Source organism: Sorex araneus, chromosome 5 (genome assembly GCF_027595985.1).
Source record: "Sorex araneus isolate mSorAra2 chromosome 5, mSorAra2.pri, whole genome shotgun sequence".
NCBI classification, from domain to species: domain Eukaryota; kingdom Metazoa; phylum Chordata; class Mammalia; order Eulipotyphla; family Soricidae; genus Sorex; species Sorex araneus.
This window is the reverse complement of record NC_073306.1, coordinates 108,178,121-108,197,936: the sequence shown is the minus strand read 5'-3', so window position 1 is coordinate 108,197,936 and position 19,816 is coordinate 108,178,121. Positions and strand designations below refer to the sequence as shown.

Genomic DNA, 19,816 nt, shown 5'->3' with positions numbered 1-19,816 from the left:
TGCATGCGGCTGACCCAGGTTCGATCCCCTGAGCACTGTGAGGAGTAATTCCTGAGTGTAGAGCCAGGAGTGATTCCTGAGCATTGCTGGTTGTGATCCCAAAACTATAAACAAACAATTATGATATCAGCTTTGATTATCATCTAATAGATCATCATCTACTTTTTTATAAATAAACTTCACATTAGGGTACTTGGATTAGATATATAACATATGCCATTCTCACAATAAAATGACTATAAATTAGAATTGATCTAAGATAAATGTTCATGTTCACTTGCTAAACACGCTTTTAGACTGTAAATCTCATAAAACCCCTACCCTTTACATCATCACTACTGTGTTCTGCTTATTATTTAAGCAATATGATCTCTGTTGGGAAAAGCAACAACAACAAAAACTCAACTGGGAACAATATTAATCCCTAAACCTTCAAGGCAAGACAAATCACAAAGTATTTTTGTGTTGTTACTGTTTTTGTGTCATTCCTGATGGAGCTCGAGGCTTACTCCTGACTATCTCAGGGATTGTTCTTGGCAGTACTACGCCACATGCAAGGCAAGAGCATCTTAACCCCTGGACTATCTCTGCAGCCCCTTTGCTATTTCTCCAGTCCTGGAAGAGTGGTTTTTTTTTCTTTTTTTTCTTTTTTCATCTTGTAGTACTTAGGAGTACTAAGTACTAAGAATTTATGGAAATTCATTATCATGCTGCACATTTACCGTAAGTGATCCAGAGTCTTACTTGCTCTCCTGGTTCCCAACATATATGGCAGATTGGCTTTAGGGTGGCTGTGGAAAATAATTAAAGCAAAGCTACACACAAAATAAAACTCTAAGAGAATTTTCAAAAACTATTTAAAATGTAATATTAGGATCTGGGGAGAAGATCAATAAGTTCTCAAATTGAGCATATGCTTAGTATGCATGAGGTAGATTTAAGTCTCAGTATTGTGTAGGCTTCCCACCTACCTTATAGAAGTTACTTATTTATAAACAGATTATAAATAATCTGGCTTAGTAGGTCTTAGTCTATTGTTTTTGTTTTGGTTGTTGGTTTCTTGGGGTTTATTTCTCCCCTGATGGAGAGATTGGCTTTCTCTCTGAAGGAAAAAAATAAGTTACTTATTTCTAGGTAATTTTATGGTTACTATAGTGCCTCTCAGAGTGGCCCCATACCCAAAACACTACTGAGTGAATCCCTGTTATAAAAAGCTACTCTATTAATTGATTGGTTGCATATATATAAATACACATATACATATAAAAAAGAGTTTATAGAGACACATCTTTTGTGAACGGATTAGGAGACATCTCTTCTAGAGGGTTGTTAGGCACTCTCATGGGGACCACTGTATTGTTTTGGTCTGACTTTAGGAGGACATACCTGGTTGTGCTTGGGAGCTATACTCCCAGCTCGATGCTCAGGGGTCACTCCAGCAGTACTTGAGAATTGTCATCGTTTGCCAAGGCTCAAACCTGGGCTTCTGGCATTCAAAGCATTTACTATAGCCCTGTGAGCTATTTCTCTGGCCCTGGACTTGGGGATTTTTGGGGGACTTGAAATTTTTGCTTTTTCTTCTCAGTGCCATGGCCTCACACCTGAAATTTATTCTACTGCTGAGCCATATCCTGGCCTTGTGTGTCCTTTCTGTCTAGTAATTATTGCTGAGTTTCCAGACTGGGCAAAGTGTCCTTAGGTTAGTCCAATTGGTGATAAACTTCCAGTCCAAACTGGTGGCCATGCCTTTATAGAAAGTTGCCCCAGCTAGGGGGGAAACTGTAATGCAGCACTTTCTAGGCCTGTTTAGATAGCAATCTGTCCTAATTGGGTGTTGCCCCAAAAGCAGGTCAGAAATGACCCAGGCAAGAAAAAAGCCATGCAATAGTGATCCAGGAGAAAAATAACCAGTCAGTTTTGTATGGTTATTCAGCCTGATTCATGGCTCATCTGAGTCGATTGGAGTTTTTTTTCAATATCTTAAATGAAATAGAATATTTAATTGAATTTCAATATCTTTTGGCATGGAGACACAATTTTTTACATTCAGTGTTGACCAAGATGAAACATTTAAGAAAAATTACTGCCTAGAGAGGAAACAACCACCCATTAAAGAAAACTGGTAAACAAGTTAATTGAGAAGGCAGAATAAGCTTTTCAACAGACTGTGGACCTGTGGCCTTTGTATCTAGAAGCTGGGTGTCTGTTCAGTGCTAGTTCCCTCAATATACACAGTGATTTTCTGTCTGGTGCAATTCATCATTTTGCTATGCAGACTCTCCCCTTCCTAGTCTCCCTTAGTTGCTATCAACTCCCATCACTTACTATTTTAATTGATGTATAATCTATTGAAATGCATCACTTCACAGTAGTTCACCTGATGTTCAATGTTATTCTGCTGTTATCCCAAAGAGCACAGGAACAACTGAGTTGCAAAGGGGCTTTGTTGGTATGAAAATAAGTGTGGAAGGATGCCTACCAGCACTAGCTGTAGTATTGAGAGATAAAGTGGGGCTTTGATTTTAGGTCAAATAAATGTAACAATTTATACACATTCTAGTAATTTTCCAGGAACTGCAAGCATATTCATGAGGGAGCATGCACAGTCGAGGAACACAAAATGGACACACAGTGCATGAAAATGCATACCTACAGAAAATGGCAGAGAAATATGGTGTGTTTCTTAGCATGGCAATGAAGAGAATGTCACTGGAGGTTGAGGAGATCGCCATTGATCGGTGCCTTTTTGCCTTACAAATACAAAAGTGTGGTATTTTTGGTTTTTTGTTTGTTTGTTTGCTTTGAGGGTCATACCCGGCAATGCACAGGGGTTACTCCTGGCTCTGCACTCAGGAATTACCCCTGGCGGTGCTCAGGGGACCATATGGGATGCTGGGAATCAAATCTGGGTCGGCCGTGTGCAAGGCAAATGCCCTGCCCGCTGTGCTATTGCTCCAGCCCCTACAAAAGTATTTTTTAAAGGTTTGTTTTTGCCCAGTCAGGATATAAAGAAGTGGCTTCTCCCAAGAGGAAGTTGTTACACATTCCACAGTTCAGGTCTCAAGTCAATCTATTTTATCATTTCTTCTTTCTGTTTTTGTCTTTTGGGCCACACCTAGTGGTGCTCAGAGCTTACTCCCACCTCTATGCTCAGGGATCACTCCTTGCAGTGCTCAGAGGACCATATGGGGTGCCGGGGATCAAACTCCAGTTAGCTGCATGCAAGGTAAATGTCCTGCCTGCTATACTATCACCCCGGTTCCTATATATATATATATATTTTGCTTTTTGGGTCACACCTGGAGATGCACAGGGCTTACTCCTGGCTCTGTACTCAGGAATTACTCCTGGCAGTGCTCAGGGGACCATATGGGATGCTGGGAATTGAACCCGGGTTGACTGCGTGCAAGGCAAACACCCTACCCGCTGTGCTATCGCACCAGCCTCCAGGTTCCTATATTTTTTAACCCCAGAGAGTTCCTTCTAAGTTTTCTCTGGGGGGAGATGGGATGGACAGAAAGAGAAGGTAGAAAAGCTTTGGCATTGCTCCACTATTATAGAGGTACCGAGAAATAAACCTTGTGAACACAGAAGTGAGTGATGTAATATGCCACAGCAAAAAGGCTGTTTAGTATTGCTCTTATGATGTTCTTTTGTTTGAACTACAAAGTGTGATAAATTTCTGCATCTGAGGCCAAATAGCTTGGATTTCCCCCACATATTCTTTAATTGGGATCGGCAGCTGTGGGGGTCTAATAATACTTTATCTGGTTTACTCATATATGAACTGGTGAGAAGGCTACTGTCTCAAATAGCTTTTCACTGGAAGCTTTCAAATCATCTACTGGGGTGAGTCATCAGTCCTTACTGCCTAAGGCTGACTGCTGGCACTTTTATTCTAAGAAAGAAATATGGAGCCACAGAGTCAATATGTCCTATGCAGGCCCAGTAGCTGACTTCTGAGGCTTAGAGCTCACATCTTACATGTCTTGGCCCTGAATTCTTGAATTTCTGACTCTGTTTTTCACTACTGATGTCGGTGGGCCCCACTCGTCACTTATTTGAAGTGGGGAGGAGAAAGATGGTCACTTTCTCCCGATCCGCCTCTGCGACCCAGGACCCAGGGCTACTAAGTTTTTGTCTCGCTTGCATAAAGGAATTTCAGGAGTAGACAAGCAGTGAAGCAAATATATTTTTTTGGAAGGTTTTTGAGGGAGAGACAGAGAGAGATAGAGAGTCAGAGAGAGACAGAGAGAGAGATAGAGAGAGACAGAGAGAGAGATAGAGAGAGACAGAGAGAGAGAGAGAGAGAGAGACAGAGAGAATGCGGGCTTCTCCAAGGGCAGAGAGAGCTCCTACACACATCCCAGCATTAGCTAGGAATGTATAAAAGTACACATCTCAATAGAGGAGATGCGGGCACCACATGTACCACGCGGCCACGTGGGCGCAAGCAGCTCTCGGGCTCAGGCAGTATATGCGTGCCCCTCCTTTGTTCAAGGTGGCTTTTATAGGCTCTTCATGGGTTGTCTTGATCTGGAAGTTCTGGAATCTTCTCGGGACCGAATCACTAAAGTTAATTGGATTAAAGGAGAGGTCAGAGGATTTTCAAGGAGACAATCTCCTCAGGGTCGGTTGAAGAGTTATCAGGTCTTTGCTTTCCGTATCCACAGAGTGGATCCATCTTAAAATTTTCCTTCCCAGAAGTTTTGTTGACCTAAGTTTTATTGCTGAGGGCCTTTCCCTGTCTGCCTGCCTACATCACTACCTTTTCCTTTAGTGAGAAAGCCAGTCTTAGAACAGAAAACAAAACAAAACAAAACAACCCAAGAAACTAACAACCAAAACAGTAACAACAGACAAGATCTAGCAAATCAGATTATTTATTCCACACCAGCTGAAACCATGCCCCCTTTAAAGAACTGAGATTTGAGATTTTAATTTTGAACTAAGACCAACAGTTATTTAATTTTGAATAACAATCACATTTATAATTTAGCAATTGCTTGGGAAGTGGACACGACAACCATCCTCCCAAGAATCTTATTGGCTCCCGGGAGCTCTGCACTCGGATATCTGGGCAATCATCACTACATCTAATTTATAAAACTGAATTTAAAAATTGTACTTATACATAATCTTGTTAGAAAATTTAGAAACTACAAAGGGAAGCTGGAGATGTGTCTCAGTGGTACAGCACATACCTCCTATGTGTAAGGGCCCGTGTCTATGACATAGCAAAACAAAGCAAAACAAAACAGTCCACCAAGAGATGGAAATAAAATAGGGGCTGGAGTGATAGCACAGTGGGTAGGGCGTTTGCCTTGCATGCGGCCGACCCGGGTTCTTTTCCCAGTATCCCCTATGGTCCCCCCTAGCACCGAATAATTCATGAGAGCAGAGCCAGGAGTAACCCCTGAGCATCACCGGGTGTGACCCAAAAAAATAAAAAAAAAGAGATGGAAATAAAGAGCTCAAAAGTGTGGTTCAGTGATAGAGCACTTATCTTGTTTGTGAGAGGCTAAGATTAGATCCTTCTCACCACACATTGCTGAGTGCAATTCCAGCACTGCTGGTGTGACCTGTGGCCCATGACAGCCAAATGTTCAATTTCCAGACACTACACTATGACAAAGAAGTAATACAGGGAAGGAAAGGGCAAAGAGGATAAAACAGGAAAACCCTTCCATGCAGAAAACCACTTCACTACTATCTGGGTGCATTGTTTCCGGCCTTTTCTCTTTGTGTTAGTGTGAGAGCCTCGTATGTGGGTGGTGCCGTAATTAGTGCTTCATCGGGTGGTACTGGATCTTGGCGTTGATTATTTTAAGGAAGAAGATTCAAAAAATGATCCTATTTGGGGATAGAGGGTGTTTTATTTGGGGGGCGTTGGGAAGTTTGGGCCATATCCTGGCTCTGTGCTCAAGGATCACTCCTGGTGGTGTTTGGGGGACCATATATGGTGCCAGAGACCAAACCTGGATTGGCCACATGCAAGGCAAATGTCCTATCTGGCATACTTTCCTCCCACTGTCTGGCTATAATGCATTTTTGATTATCCAACCATGAGTTGAAGGACATTTGGTTGCTTTCTCTTTTTGACTTTGACTATGATTTCTCACTTTGACTGAGAATAGTGCTGCTATGAACAGTTGTGTACATTTTTTTCTTTGAATAGCTGTTTTCAGTACCTTTGTATATAAATCAAAAAATGGGATCGTGCAATCATCAATTCTGTAATGTTCTGAGGAAACATTTTACTCTTTGAAGATTTATGAAGATGGTTCTTTTGCTTTGTACCATGAAATGTATTTTTTTTAATGTATTAGTCTTGGGCTGGAGCGATAGCACAGCGGTTGGGCTTTCGCCTTGCACGCAGCTGACCCGTGTTCGATTTCTCTGCCCCTCTCAGAGAGCCTGGCAAGCTACTGAGAGTATCGCCCCGCATGGTAGAGCCTGGCAAGCTACCCATGTGTATTGGATATGCCAAAAACAGTAACAATAAGTCTCTCAATGAGAGACGTTACTGGTGCCCGCTCGAACAAATCGATGAGCAACGGGATGACAGTGACAGTATTAGTCTTATAATCAGTGACAATTAATCAGTCTCTGGGTTAGTTTATTAATAGTCTACCCCAATGTTTCTCATCCTTTTTCCTGCCAGATGCCTCCCCCTTCTTATCTTGCTTTCTTCCAGTGGTTCCCAGCTGAGAAACACTATTTTACCCTCCCATTCTATTAATGAGCACTATAATTGTTTAGATGTGACTGTATATTGAGATTTAAATATAGGAAAGTATATAGTATTTCATACTGTCGGTCTGTTTTTTTTAATTCATGTAGTCAATGCACTGGGCTGTCAGAGGTAAAAAAGATCTTATGCTGGAAGAATCTGACCAGACTCACACCAACAAGATTGAAAATGAAGAATGGAATGAGCAAAGACAGGTAAAGAAAGAGGATCTGAGTGTTAGCACAGAGCAAATGGAGCCAATAGAACCCAGGCCTCTGGAGAAGTCATCATCCTCACAGAATCCAGATTCCCCAAGTAAGTCCTGTCACGTTAGCTTGCAGAACAAAGAAGGTTTGAAATAAAAGACTTGGTTTATACTGTGTCCTGATCCTTTCCCAGCTGCACAGTCATGGCATTTTTTTCTTGGTTTTGTTTTAAGGCAACACTCAGCAATGCTCAAGGGTTACTTCTGGCTCTGTCTGAACTCAGGAATTACTCTTGGCAGGGCTTGGGAGATGATGTGGGGTGTCGGGGGCCTAACTTGGGTTGGCGCTGTGCAAGGTGAATGCCCTATCCTTTGTACTAGCATTCCAGCCCCAAGTTGTGCCAAATTTAATGATTGGTTTCAGGCTCCTTAAAGGATTCTTAATGTTGACAAAGAAACTAGAAAATACATTCCACACAAGGGGAATTTTGAGATATTTCTGGGAGTATATTTTCTTTTTTTCTTTTTCTTTTTGGGTCACACCCAGTGATGCCAGCAGTTACTCCTGGTTCATGCACTCAGGAATCACTCCTGGTGGTGCTCAGAGGACCATATGGGATGCTGGGAATCAAACCCGGGTCAGCAGTGTGCAAGGCAAATGCCCTACCCGCTGTGCTATGGCTCCAGCCCCTGGCAGTATATTTTCTTCAGAAGTAATTTATTGGGTATTTATTAGATACAGGAATGTTGTTTACATATACTATATAACATTTATAATTTTTCTTAACATTAATATTATATTTATTAATAAATTTTAATTCTTATAATTTTGTGAGGTTGCTACCAATATTCTTATTTTACAAATGAGATTACTGAAGCTCAGGGGAATTGAATAATTTTCTAGAGAGCTAATTAAATAATATAAATTCAATTTTGTTATTTAAAATACTATATTAAAATATTAGTGCCTATTCAGCTGTATGTATAGGGAAGGAGTCTGAACTAAAACATTTTGACTTTAGATAGAAATTGTACTCTTAAAAAAAATTGTATTCTAAGTCCCTGTACTTTCCTGAAAAGATACTTACTGTAAATCGTTCTATGGACATTCTCTGTGATGTACAGATCTGTCAAAACACGGTGTATAGAGGTTAAACACTTGAGGGTTTGGGGGACCCCATTACCAGTGTTGCTTGGGACTACTCCTAGCTCTGTGCCCAGGGGTCATAATCCTGGCAGTGCTTGGGGAACCATATGCAGCACAAGTATATGAATAGGATCAGCTGCATATAAGGCAAGTACCCTTGTCCTTGTACTATCCAGTCCCCAGTTAAACCTTTTACTTAACCTTTATTAATTCACATTCCAGGTCTATTTTTTGTCTTTATTACTTCATAAAAGTTACTTCTCTAGAGCTCAGTTTCCTCATCTATGAAATACAGATCATAACTATCTTTTCTCATAGAGCATCATGAGAATTAAACAAGGAGATCCATTCAAAATACTTAGCATAGGCTGTGCTAAGTTCTAGATAATTGTTAATTATTACTGCTATTTGTCTCTCTAGCCATCCCACTGTGCTTACACACACACACACACACACACACACACACACACACAGTATAACCATCCTTCAAATTCCTATTTGAATCTCATTGTTTGACATAGCACCCCACTTAAAACTTTAAGCAGAAAGTTCCTGAACATCTATGAATATTTATTTTTATTTCCATATTTATTTATTTTGTTTTTGGGCCACACCTTATGGTCCTCAGAGCTTACTCCTAGCACTGATCTCTGGGATCACTCCTGATGGGACTTGTCGGTCATGTGGGGTTCCTGGGCTCAAACCCGGGTCAACTGCATGCAAGGCAAGTGCATGCCCTCAGTACTCTCTCTCCATCCCCTGTGGAATCTTATTTTTTTTTGATAGTTTAAACTTTTTTTTTTAATAAATTTATTTTTAATTAATGAATCACCATGAGGGTACAGTTACGGATTTATACACATCTGTGCTTATGCTTCCCCCATACAAAGTTCGGGAACCCATCCCTTCACCAGTGCCCATACTCCACCACCAGTAAACCCAGCATCCCTCCCATCCTCCCCAATCCCATCTCCCCCCACCCCACCCTGTCACTGTGGCAGGGCATTCCCTTCTGTTCTCTCCCTCTAATTAGCTATTGTGGTTTGCAATAAAGGTGTTGAGTGGCCACTGTGCTCAGTCTCTAGCCCTCATTCAGCCCGCAACTCTCTTCTCCCAAATGGCCTTCGACTACATTATAGTTGGTGATCCCTTCTCTGAGTTGCTTTTTCCCCAGAATGTGAGGCCAGCCTCCTAGCCATGGAGTCAACCTCCTGGTAGTTGTTTCTACAATTCTTGGGTGTTAGTCTCCCACTCTGTTATTCTATATGTCATAGATGAGTGCAATCTTTCTATGTCTGTCTCTCTCTTTCTGACTCATTTCACTCAGCATGAAACTTTTCATGCCGATCCACTTAAATAAAAAATTTGTGACCTCCTTTTTTCTAACAGCTGCATAGTATTCCATTGTATAGATGTACCAAAGTTTCCTCAACCACTCATCCGTTCTAGGGCATTCGGGTTTTTTCCAGATTCTGGCTATTGTAAACAGTGCTGCGATGAACATACATGTGCATATGCCATTTCGATTATACTTTTTTGCCTCTCTGGGATATATTCCCAGCAGTGGTATTGCTGGGTCAAATGGGAGCTCAATTTCTAATTTTTTGAGAATCGTCCATATTGTTTTCCAGAAGGGCTGAACCAGTCGGCATTCCCACCAGCAGTGTAGAAGGGTCCCTTTCTCCCCACATCCTCTCCAACAGCGGTTGCTTTTGTCCTTTTGGATGTGCTCTAGTCTCTGTGGTGTGAGGTGGTATCTTGTGGTTGTTTTGATCTGCATCTCTCTGATGATTAGTGATGTAGAGCACTTTTTCATGTGCCTTTTGGCCATTCGTATTTCTTCTTTGGTAAAGTTTCTTTTCATTTCTTCGCCCCATTTTTTGATGGGGTTGGATGTTTTCTTCTTGTAGAGTTCAACCAGTGCTTTATATACCATTGATATCAACCCCTTATCTGATGGGTATTGTGTAAATATCCTTTCCCATTCTGTGGATAGTCTTTGGATTCTGGTCACTGTATCTTTTGCGGTGCAGAAGCTTTTTAGTTTAATGTAGTCCCATTTGTTGATCTCTGTTTTTACTAGATTGCTTAGTTCTGTGTCACCTTTGAAGATACCTTTATCTTCAATATCGTGGAGGGTTTTGCCGACCTTGTCTTCAATGTACCTTATGGTTTGTGGTCTAATGTTGAGGTCTTTAATCCATTTTGATCTGACTTTTGTGCATGGTGTCAGGTCAAGGTCTACGCCCATTTTTTTGCATGTGGTTGTCCAGTTGTGCCAGCACCATTTGTTAAAGAGGCTTTCCTTGCTCCACTTCACATCTCTTGCTCCCTTATCAAAGATTAGATGATCATACATTTGGGGTTGTGTGTCAGGGTATTCCACCCTGTTCCATTGGTCTACGGCTCTGCCTTTGTTCCAGTACCATGCTGTTTTAATTGTTACTGCTTTGTAGTAAAGATTGAGGTTGGGGAGGGTGATGCCTCCCATCGTCTTTTTCCCAAGAATTGTTTTAGCTATCCTTGGACGTTTGTTGTTCCATATGAATTTTAAGATTGCTTGATCCATTTCTTTGAAGAATGTCATGGGTATACTTATAGGGATCGCGTTGAATCTGTATAATGCTTTAGGGAGTATTGCCATTTTGACAACATTGGTTCTCCCTATCCACGAGCAGGGTATATGTTTCCATTTCCTCATGTTCTCTTTGATTTCATCGAGTAGCGTTTTGTAGTTTTCTTTGTAGAGGTCTTTTACTTCCTTGGTTAAGCTGATTCCGAGGTACCTGATTTTCTGGGGCACGATTGTGAATGGGATTGCTTTTTTTTATGTCCCTTTCCTCTGCCTCATTGTTTGCATATATGAAGGCCATGGATTTTTGGGTATTGATTTTGTAGCCTGCAACTTTACTGTATAAGTCTATTGTTTCTAAGAGTTTCTTAGTAGAGGTTTTAGGCTTCTCTAGATATAGTATCATATCGTCTGCAAATAGTGAGAGTTTGATTTCTTCCTTTCCTATCTGGATGCCCTTAATCTCTTTTTCTTGTCTAATAGCTATCGCAAGTACTTCCAGTACTATATTGAAGAGGAGTGGTGAGAATGGGCATCCTTGTCTTGTGCCTGATCTCAGAGGAAAGGCCCTTAGTTTTTCCCCGTTGAGGATAATGCTTGCCGTAGGCTTGTGATAGATGGCTTCGACTATCTTGAGGAAAGATCCTCCAAACCCCATTTTGGCGAGGGTTTTCATCATGAAAGGATGTTGGATCTTGTCAAATGCTTTCTCTGCATCTATTGATATGATCATATGGTTTTTATCTTTGCTTTTATTGATATGGTGGATTATGTTGATTGATTTCCGAATGTTAAACCATCCTTGCATCCCCGGGATGAATCCCACTTGGTCGTGATGTATGATCTTTTTGATGAGTTGTTGGATCCTATTTGCCAGTATTTTGTTGAGGATCTTCGCATCGGTGTTCATCAGGGATATTGGTCTGTAATTTTCTTTCTTAGTGGTGTCTTTGTTTGCTTTTGGTATTAGGGAGATGTGTGCTTCATAGAAACTGTTTGGGAGATTTCCTGTTTTTTCAATTTCCTGGAAAAGTTTGAGGAAAACAGGCAGCAGGTCTTCTTTAAATGTTTGGAAGAATTCGCCAGTGAAACCATCTGGGCCTGGGCTTTTGTTTTTGGGGAGGTTTTTGATCACAGTTTCAATTTCCTTAACATTGATGGGTCTATTCAGGTATTCCAAGTCTTCTTTGTTCAGTCTTGGGAGATTGTAGGAATCGAGGAATCCATCCATTTCTTTTAGGTTCTCCTGTTTTGTGGCATATAGACTTTCGAAGTAGTCTCTAATGATCTTTTGAATCTCACTGGTTTCTGTTATGATGTCCCCCTTTTCATTTCTGATTCGCTTTATTAGGGTTCTTTCTCTTTCTTTCTTTGTGAGTCTTGCTAGCGGTTTATCAATCTTGTTTATTTTCTCGAAGAACCAGCTCTTTGTTTCATTGATCTTTCGGATTGTCTTTTTGGTTTCCATGTCATTAATTTCTGCTCTAATTTTTATTATTTCTTTCCTTCGATCTGGTTTGGGTTCCTTTTTCTGGTCCTTTTCTAAGGTCTTGAGTCGTGAAGTCAGGCTGTCTATGTGGGCCCTTTCTTCCTTCCTGAGGAATGCTTGGAGAGCTATAAATTTTCCCCTTAACACGGCTTTAGCTGCGTCCCATAGGTTTTGGCAGCTCGTGTCTTCATTCTCATTTGTTTCTAAGTATTTTTTGATTTCTTCCTGGATTTCCTTCCTGACCCACTCATTGTTCAACATTGAATTGTTTAATTTCCAAGTGTTTGACTTGATTCTCCGTGTCAGTGAGTGGTTAGCTTCTATCTTCAGCGCATCGTGGTCTGAAAAGATGGTTGATACAATTTCTATTTTTCCGATTCTATTGAGGTATGTTCTGGGGCCCAGTACATGATCTATTTTAGAAATTGTTCCGTGTGCACTGGAAAAGAATGTGTATTCTTTCTTTTGGGGGTGTAAGGCCCTGTATAGGTCTATTAGGCCTCTCTCTTCAATTTCTTCTTTCAGAGTCAGTGTTTCCTTGTTGAGTTTTGTTCTTGTCGATCTATCTAGAGGCGATAAGGCCATATTGAAGTCTCCGACTACTATTGTGCTGTTAGTGATGTCCTCTTTGAAGTCTGCTAGGAGTTGTTTTAAATATTTAGCTGGTCGCTCATTAGGTGCATATATGTTTAAGAGTGTGATTTCTTCCTGTTGTACATATCCCTTGATAAACAGAAAATGACCTTCGCTGTCCCTTTTAATCTTTTTCAACCTGAAATCTATGATGTCGGATATTAGGATGGCCACTCCAGCTTTTTTATGGGGGTTGTTTGCTTGCAGGATTGTTTTCCATCCTTTGACTTTGAGTCTATGTTTACTCTGTTTGTTCAGGTGTGTTTCTTGCAGGCAGCAGAATGATGGGTTTAATTTCTGGATCCATTTTGCCACTCTGTGTCTCTTTATGGGTGCATTTAGGCCGTTGACATTGAGAGAGATTATTGTGATAGGATTTTGTGTCATATTTCTGTGGTATTTGTTGTTTTTATGTGGCTCCACCTTGTCTTACAGTAGCCCCTTTAGACCTTCTTTCAAGTTTGGTTTTGAGTCTATGAAGGACCTGAGCTGTTGTTTATCCGAGAAGTAGTGTATGGTTCCTTCGAGTTTGAGTGAGAGTTTAGCCGGATAAAGTATTCTTGGTGAGGCATTCATTTCGTTGAGTCTTTTCACTATGTCCCACCATTGTCTTCGGGCTCGGAGGGTTTCCTCTGACAGGTCTGCTGTAAATCTGAGGGGTGCTCCTTTGTATGTAATTTCCTTCTTCGACCTTGCTGCTTGCAGAATTGTGTCTCTATCCATAGCATCCGTCATTCTGACTATGATATGCCTTGGAGTCTTTTTATTCGGGTCTCTTTTTGCTGGTACTCTTCGGACTCCTTGTATCTGGATGCCTGCCTTCTCCAGCTCTGGGAATTTCTTAGCAATGATGTCTTTGACTGTGTTTTTTTCATTGGGGTTACTTCCCTGTGGTTCTGGTACTCCAATGATTCTTATGTTGTTTCTCTTGAAGTCATCCCCCAGGGCTCTGATTCGCTCTATAGCCATTTTGAGGTCTTTGGCCATGATTTGTTGTTGTCTATAAGCTTTCTGCAGCTCATCTTCCAGGTCGCTGATTCTTTCTTCAGCTGTAGTCATTCTACTGTTGAGGGCATCTAGAGAGATTTTTAATTCGTCTACCGATTCCTTTATTTGTGTGACTTCCGTTCGTAGGTTTGAGATTTCTGTTCTCATTTCTTCCTGTATTTTCTTGGTGGACCGTTCCAGTGCTTCATTCATCTCCTCCCTTAGTTTATTGGATGTCTCTTCCATGGTTGCTTGGAGTAGGTCGACTCTCCTACAGATCTCCTCTCTAAATTGTTTATCTGAGAGGTCGTAGATGTGAGTAGCCCCCATTGATGTTTCTGGAATTTTTTCTTCTCCCTCTCTTGGTGGAGGGGATTTTCGCTGCTTCTTCATATTGTTACGGAAGTATAGAGTTGGAGCTTTGTAGTTATTTATTCCTTTTTCTTCTTGTGGAAAGAAGGTTTTCTGATTGTGCTAAACTTCCCTTATTAACTGACAGCTTTTATAGTGTCAGACTAAGCTAATGGCTATTTTGCGTGTTTGAGATCGCAAAACTGAATTTTCAAAAAAATACAAGTACCGATTGAGCTGAGCCGCGCTCTGAGAGGAGGCCACGCCCACTTTAGACCATGCCCACTAAGATACGGGACACGCCCCCAGTGTCTTCCTGCGAGGGCGGGCCGCAGTTAGGGGGCCAGGTGAGGAGCCGGGGTGCGGAGGACACGGGCTGGGGTGGCTGGAGTGGAATCTTATTTTTTAAAAAGAAGATAATCAAATACTTTGTGCTGAAGTGTAGTCTTCCTAAGAAATGGCCACTTCCAATCTCTCTGGGAAGAATTTTTGTGATTTATATGTGTTCATTACTTGTTGGGAATGAAGAATTTTAGTTTGTGTTAGTAATGTTGGTTACTCAAGAGATCCTTTTCTAGAATCTGCAGGGTGTTGCCTCATTCTCCTAATTGGACATAGTTTTAACACACTGATCAAAGCAGAAGCCGGGATTTCAGAAAAGCAGTGTTTTAAGCAAACATGAGCATGCAAAAAAATACTCCCCCTATTCCCATCAGACACACAGGCAAACAAGCAAAAGTTTCTTCATTCAGCTCTGAAATGTTCATCCCATAGCTTCCTGGATCCTGGGACCCTCTGAGATTTTGTATCCCAGATTCAGAGCTAGTCTGAGTTCATCAGGACCGGGGAAAGTTGACTGGTCAGGGATTTAGGCATAACCTGGGACTGTACTTGAATTCCTCTTACAACATTCTGGAAGGGCAATGATGCAGCCTAGTGGTACAACACTTGCCTTGCATGTGTAGAGCCCTAGGTTTGATTCCCTGCCACTGCCACTGCTACCACCACATACACAAACATGCACGCACACACTCATACACCCCAATGATTACAACAGGCTCTCTCCCCTCTCTCTCTCCCTATCTCTGAAGCAAGAATAGTTTTATTGAAAAAAATTTAAGCAAAGAAGTGTAAGGGGAAAGAAGAGAAAAATATACATGTACAAAAGAGAACTTAACTTTTTCCAGGGTGGAAAGGAGCTGATAAAATACTCTTTAGGGGCTGGAGCAATAGCACAGCAGGTAGGGCATTTGCCTTGCACGCGACTGACCTGGGTTCGATTCCCAGCATCCCATATGGTCCCCTGAGCACCGCCAGGGGTAATTCCTGTGCATCGCCAGGTGTGACCAAAAAACAAAACAAAACAAAACAAAAAACACAACAACAACAAAAACCCAAAAAAAACCTCTTTAAAAATAAGTAATTCACAGTAAGGAAGCTGAAAACAAAGCAAAAAAGAGATATTCAAACAACTAAACTCCCGAAGTACTGTGAACTTGTAACTCATAAACAAAAACATTTGGGAGCCAGAGTGATAGTACAGTGGGTAGGGCACTTGCCTTGCACGTGGCTGACCTGGGTTCAATCCTCAGCACCTCATACGGTTTCCAGAGCCCTATCAGGAATGATCCCTCAGTGCAGAGCCCTGAGCACTACTGGGGATGGCACCAAAACAAAAACACACAAAATTAAAAATTAAAAAAAATATTATTTATTTGTTTTGGGAACCTCCTAGCTCTGTGCTCAGGGATCACTCCTGGCAGAACTTGGGGGACCATATGGGTCGGCAGGGATCAAACCGTTTCTGGCCGTGGAGCCTGGCTAGCAGCACAGGAGCAGGTTCAGGGAGCCAGGGAGCAGAGACTTTTGGATAGAGTCCTCAGACAGTGTTTGGGAACGGAAAGCTACAGCCTCTGACGCTTCACAGGAGGTGGAATAATACCGAAGAGATTTTATACTGTTTTCCAGGGTTCCCCAGTGGGATTCAGTGCCAGTTGTGTCTAGGGTAGGTCTTGCCCGATACCTTTTATTTGGGGGGGTTGCTCCCAAGTGGTGCTCAGGAGATCTGAGTTGGGGGGGGTGCATTGACAGTTCCTGGCCAACCAAATAGTAGGTTCAGCACTAGGGCCCAAGGATGCAGTTCTGCTCTGGCCTTGTAGTACTACAGATACCTGTGTGGCCTCAGTGGTGCTAGTGGTCTCCAAGGCTATACCCAGCAGTGCTCAGGGGGCTTCAGGGCTGCACCCAAAGATGCTTGAGGGACTGTGTGGTGCTGAGAATAAAAAGGGGTTTTTACCTTTTGATTTCATTCTTTCCTTTCAGTTTGGTTGACTTCATTCTTTCTCCTTTTCCCTATAAGACTCCAGGGATCTGCTTCCCAAATTGGCCACTTTCTTGTCTGAGGAGTTGATTTCTAGGCAATGCAAACTAGAAATCATTTTAACAAAGACACAGACAGGGCTTGAGAGACAGGACAGAGGCTAGGAAGCCTTGCATGGGGGAGGTTCACATTTGGTCCCTGGCACTGCACGTTCCCCTGAGCACTGACTGGGGGTGGTCCCCAAACCAAAACCAACAGCCATTTATTGTTTTCCTGAGATGGACCACTGTCAACTATTATGCCTATGTTTTTAATGACTATATATTTAGATAATACTCAAAAATCAATAATAGTGTATTTTGTATATGTAACCTGCATTTTCATTAGCAGTTTTATATGCATAATAAATTATTATCTGTGCACAAATATTCCAAAGATAACTGTTAACCTATAAGGGTAATTCCTTATGTGCCATGCTTATTTTTTTACATAAATACTTATGTAAATAATGAATTCAGGAGTAAGAACATAACACCTACATTCTTTTCTAACTACCTGTCACTTAGCATTATTTAATTTATTTATTTATTTATTTTTTTTTTTTGGGTCACACCTGGTGATGCACAGGGGTTACTCCTGGCTTTGCACTCAGGAATTACCCCTGGCCGTGCTCAGGGGACCATATGGGATGCTGGGATTTGAACCCGGGTCACTTAGCATTATTATGAGCAGTTTTCTATTTCTGGAAACAAAAATATTGGTAATGATAGTAACAGACTGTCTCCAACTTTCTATTTCTGAAGAGTTAATTTTTTGATATTTTTGAACATTTGTAGATGGTATCATGATAGACTCCTTATAGTAAAAGCCTTGAGCACATCCTTGCTGTTTTGCTTAGGATGAATTTCTATAAGTAGATGACTGGATTACAGGTTTATACATTTTAATGAGTTTGATAAATATTGCCAAGTTGCCTGCCAGAAGAGGTTTGCCAATTTACACTTCTTTGAATAGAAAAGCAAAATGACCTTTCCTCTAGTTTACAATAAAGTTGATAATTGATTAAAAAATTACTATTGTAGAACAAATTATTTGTATTTCTGGGCATCCTTTACCATTGGCCTTTTACTTTTGGCAGCTGTTTGGGATTTGCGATTATTTTCACAGGTGAATTGTCAAAATTCCCACTTCCCCAATCTATAAATATTCTATATAATGTTATTGAGCATTTTGACATGTGGGGGTCCTCTCATTCATACTAAATTGGAATTCATATTCATAAGAATTTAGTCAATCTATTTCTATAAGATGTTATTTATATAAATTTCACTTATTGCACTGAAATCTTATAATCAAAATACTTCACTGTTTTAAGTGTGGCTTTTTCATTTCCAACCTTTGATGTGAAACTCTTCTCTTTTCTCTTCTAAAGGCTTTTCGGATGTGAATTGCTGGCATCTTCGATTCCGTTGGTCTGGGGATGCTCCCTCAGAGCTCCTGAGAAAATTCAGAAACTATGAAATATGAACTGTCCTTGCTTCATAGAAAAGAAAGACAGAAGACCATCTCCTGTGCTAACCAAAGTCTCTGTTCAAATCTTTAAAATGTCAGTTCATATTTAATGTTTGTCAGTCACTGAGTACAAATTAATTGCACCAAATTTGAACCCATCCTTACACTGGTTATCAAATGAGGAAAGTTTAGAATAGTTTCTTTCAACATTTGAATAAATGAAGGCTCTTAGACTCAGAGCAAAATCTATGTTTTACTGTGGATGCTATTTACAGAAACCATTAAAAATCACTCTATGTCTTAAATGTTTCATAGATATACCATGATGTCTATTAGTGCTGAATGCATGAAGAATGTTTCCTGACTTTGGTCTTAAAATGAATGTGAAATTACTTGTCAAATTCCATAGAATGAAATAAATAGTCTAATATCCATAATGGGTCTATAGTTCAACTGAATTTAAAAAACAATTTGAATAAGCATTTATCATTTATTCTCTAGTTTTAATAATGATTGTGCATTTGAGAGGTTATAATTTATTTGAGGAAATATGTCTTACAGGATTTCTCTTGTAATACAGTCAGTGAAAAAAATACAAATTACATTCTAGTGTTTAAAATGGGCCTGTTAGGCAACATACCCTTTTTAGATTGAATTATTGATGGGCATGTGCAGTCTATAGTTATTATTTAATTTGTAGACAGTGGATGAAAAATTAATATGGAATACATTCTGTAGAGCAGAGATTTCTTTGTGACAATTTTCACTAGTTTATAGCAAAGTGAGAAAAACGACATGATCCCCATAGCACCACGGACTATCACATCCAATGCAACATGTAAAAAAGAAAAAAAGGAAATGCATTTATTTTATTAAATAGTATAATAACAGACTTGATTAATTTGATATTCTATAACAAAGCATCACAGATCTGGTGGTCTGTACATTTCTCACAATTCTGCAGGATAGATATTAAAGATACTCAGAGCGTCTGCATGTTTGGTTTTTTTTGAGGATTTGTTTCTTGGCTTTCTCAAAAACAGACAGATAGACAAAGGCCTGGCTACCTTCTTAATGTTTTCACTTGCTCTTTCTCTGAGCACATGTATCTCTGGTGTTTCTACTTCCTTGTACAAAGGTATCAGATGTACTGGATTATGACCCTACCAGCACAGCCTCCTTTTGACTTATTAGCATTTAAATAAAGATCTTATGTCTAATGAAGGTACTGGAGGTTGGGACTTAAATATATATGTGAATTTATAAAGAAAACACAATTTAGTTTGTAAAATAGATGAAAGACAGAAAATTTCTAAAAACTATAACCCTGCAGTCAGTCCATTGACTTTATTTGAATCTTTACTGCTCTGTTAAATTCCAACAGCCATGGAAAAAATTCTTTGCTTTTTGTCTGGGTCATACCCAGTGGTATTGGTAATTGAACACGAGTCTCCTGTATGAAAGCCATGTACTTCAGCCCACTGAGTTCTCTGTCTTGCTCTAGACAATTATTCCTACAATGTTTAAGCACTTCAGTAAAATGTTCTTTGACAAGTTATATGGGAAAATTTCAAACAGAGAAATAATGGCAAAAAATACATTCTGTCCAGTTGATAACAAGAGCTTTGGATTACAATGGTCTGCCATAAGGCCTTCCCGGGATAGGTATAGTCAAATTAAAAAATTCTAGGTTGAATAAGTGAGATTTTTATTCTGAGAATCAGGGTTTTAATTTGTTCTTTTTACAGACTGTCTGATTTATAGCACTAATGACTCTAATGGCTTGCTAAGGGGGAAAACTATTCCCAAGATCCACCTTGCTTTTGTTACAGACACATTTCCCAATTGTAGGTAAGATTGGACATTA

At 40.4% G+C, this 19,816-nt stretch overlaps 1 protein-coding gene across 1 annotated transcript in view; it reads left to right on the top strand.

Annotated features, from left to right (window-relative positions):
- DNAJC12 (DnaJ heat shock protein family (Hsp40) member C12) overlaps nt 1-18,941 on the top strand; it is a 44,493-nt gene extending 25,552 nt beyond the window's left edge. Inside the window, exons 4-5 of the mRNA XM_004617095.2 lie at nt 6,844-7,048; nt 17,870-18,941. Coding sequence (XP_004617152.1) covers nt 6,844-7,048; nt 17,870-17,964 — 300 coding nt within the window. The 3' untranslated portion in view covers nt 17,965-18,941. The remainder of the gene's footprint in view (nt 1-6,843; nt 7,049-17,869) is intronic.
- The last annotated feature ends 875 nt before the right edge of the window (nt 18,942-19,816 follow it).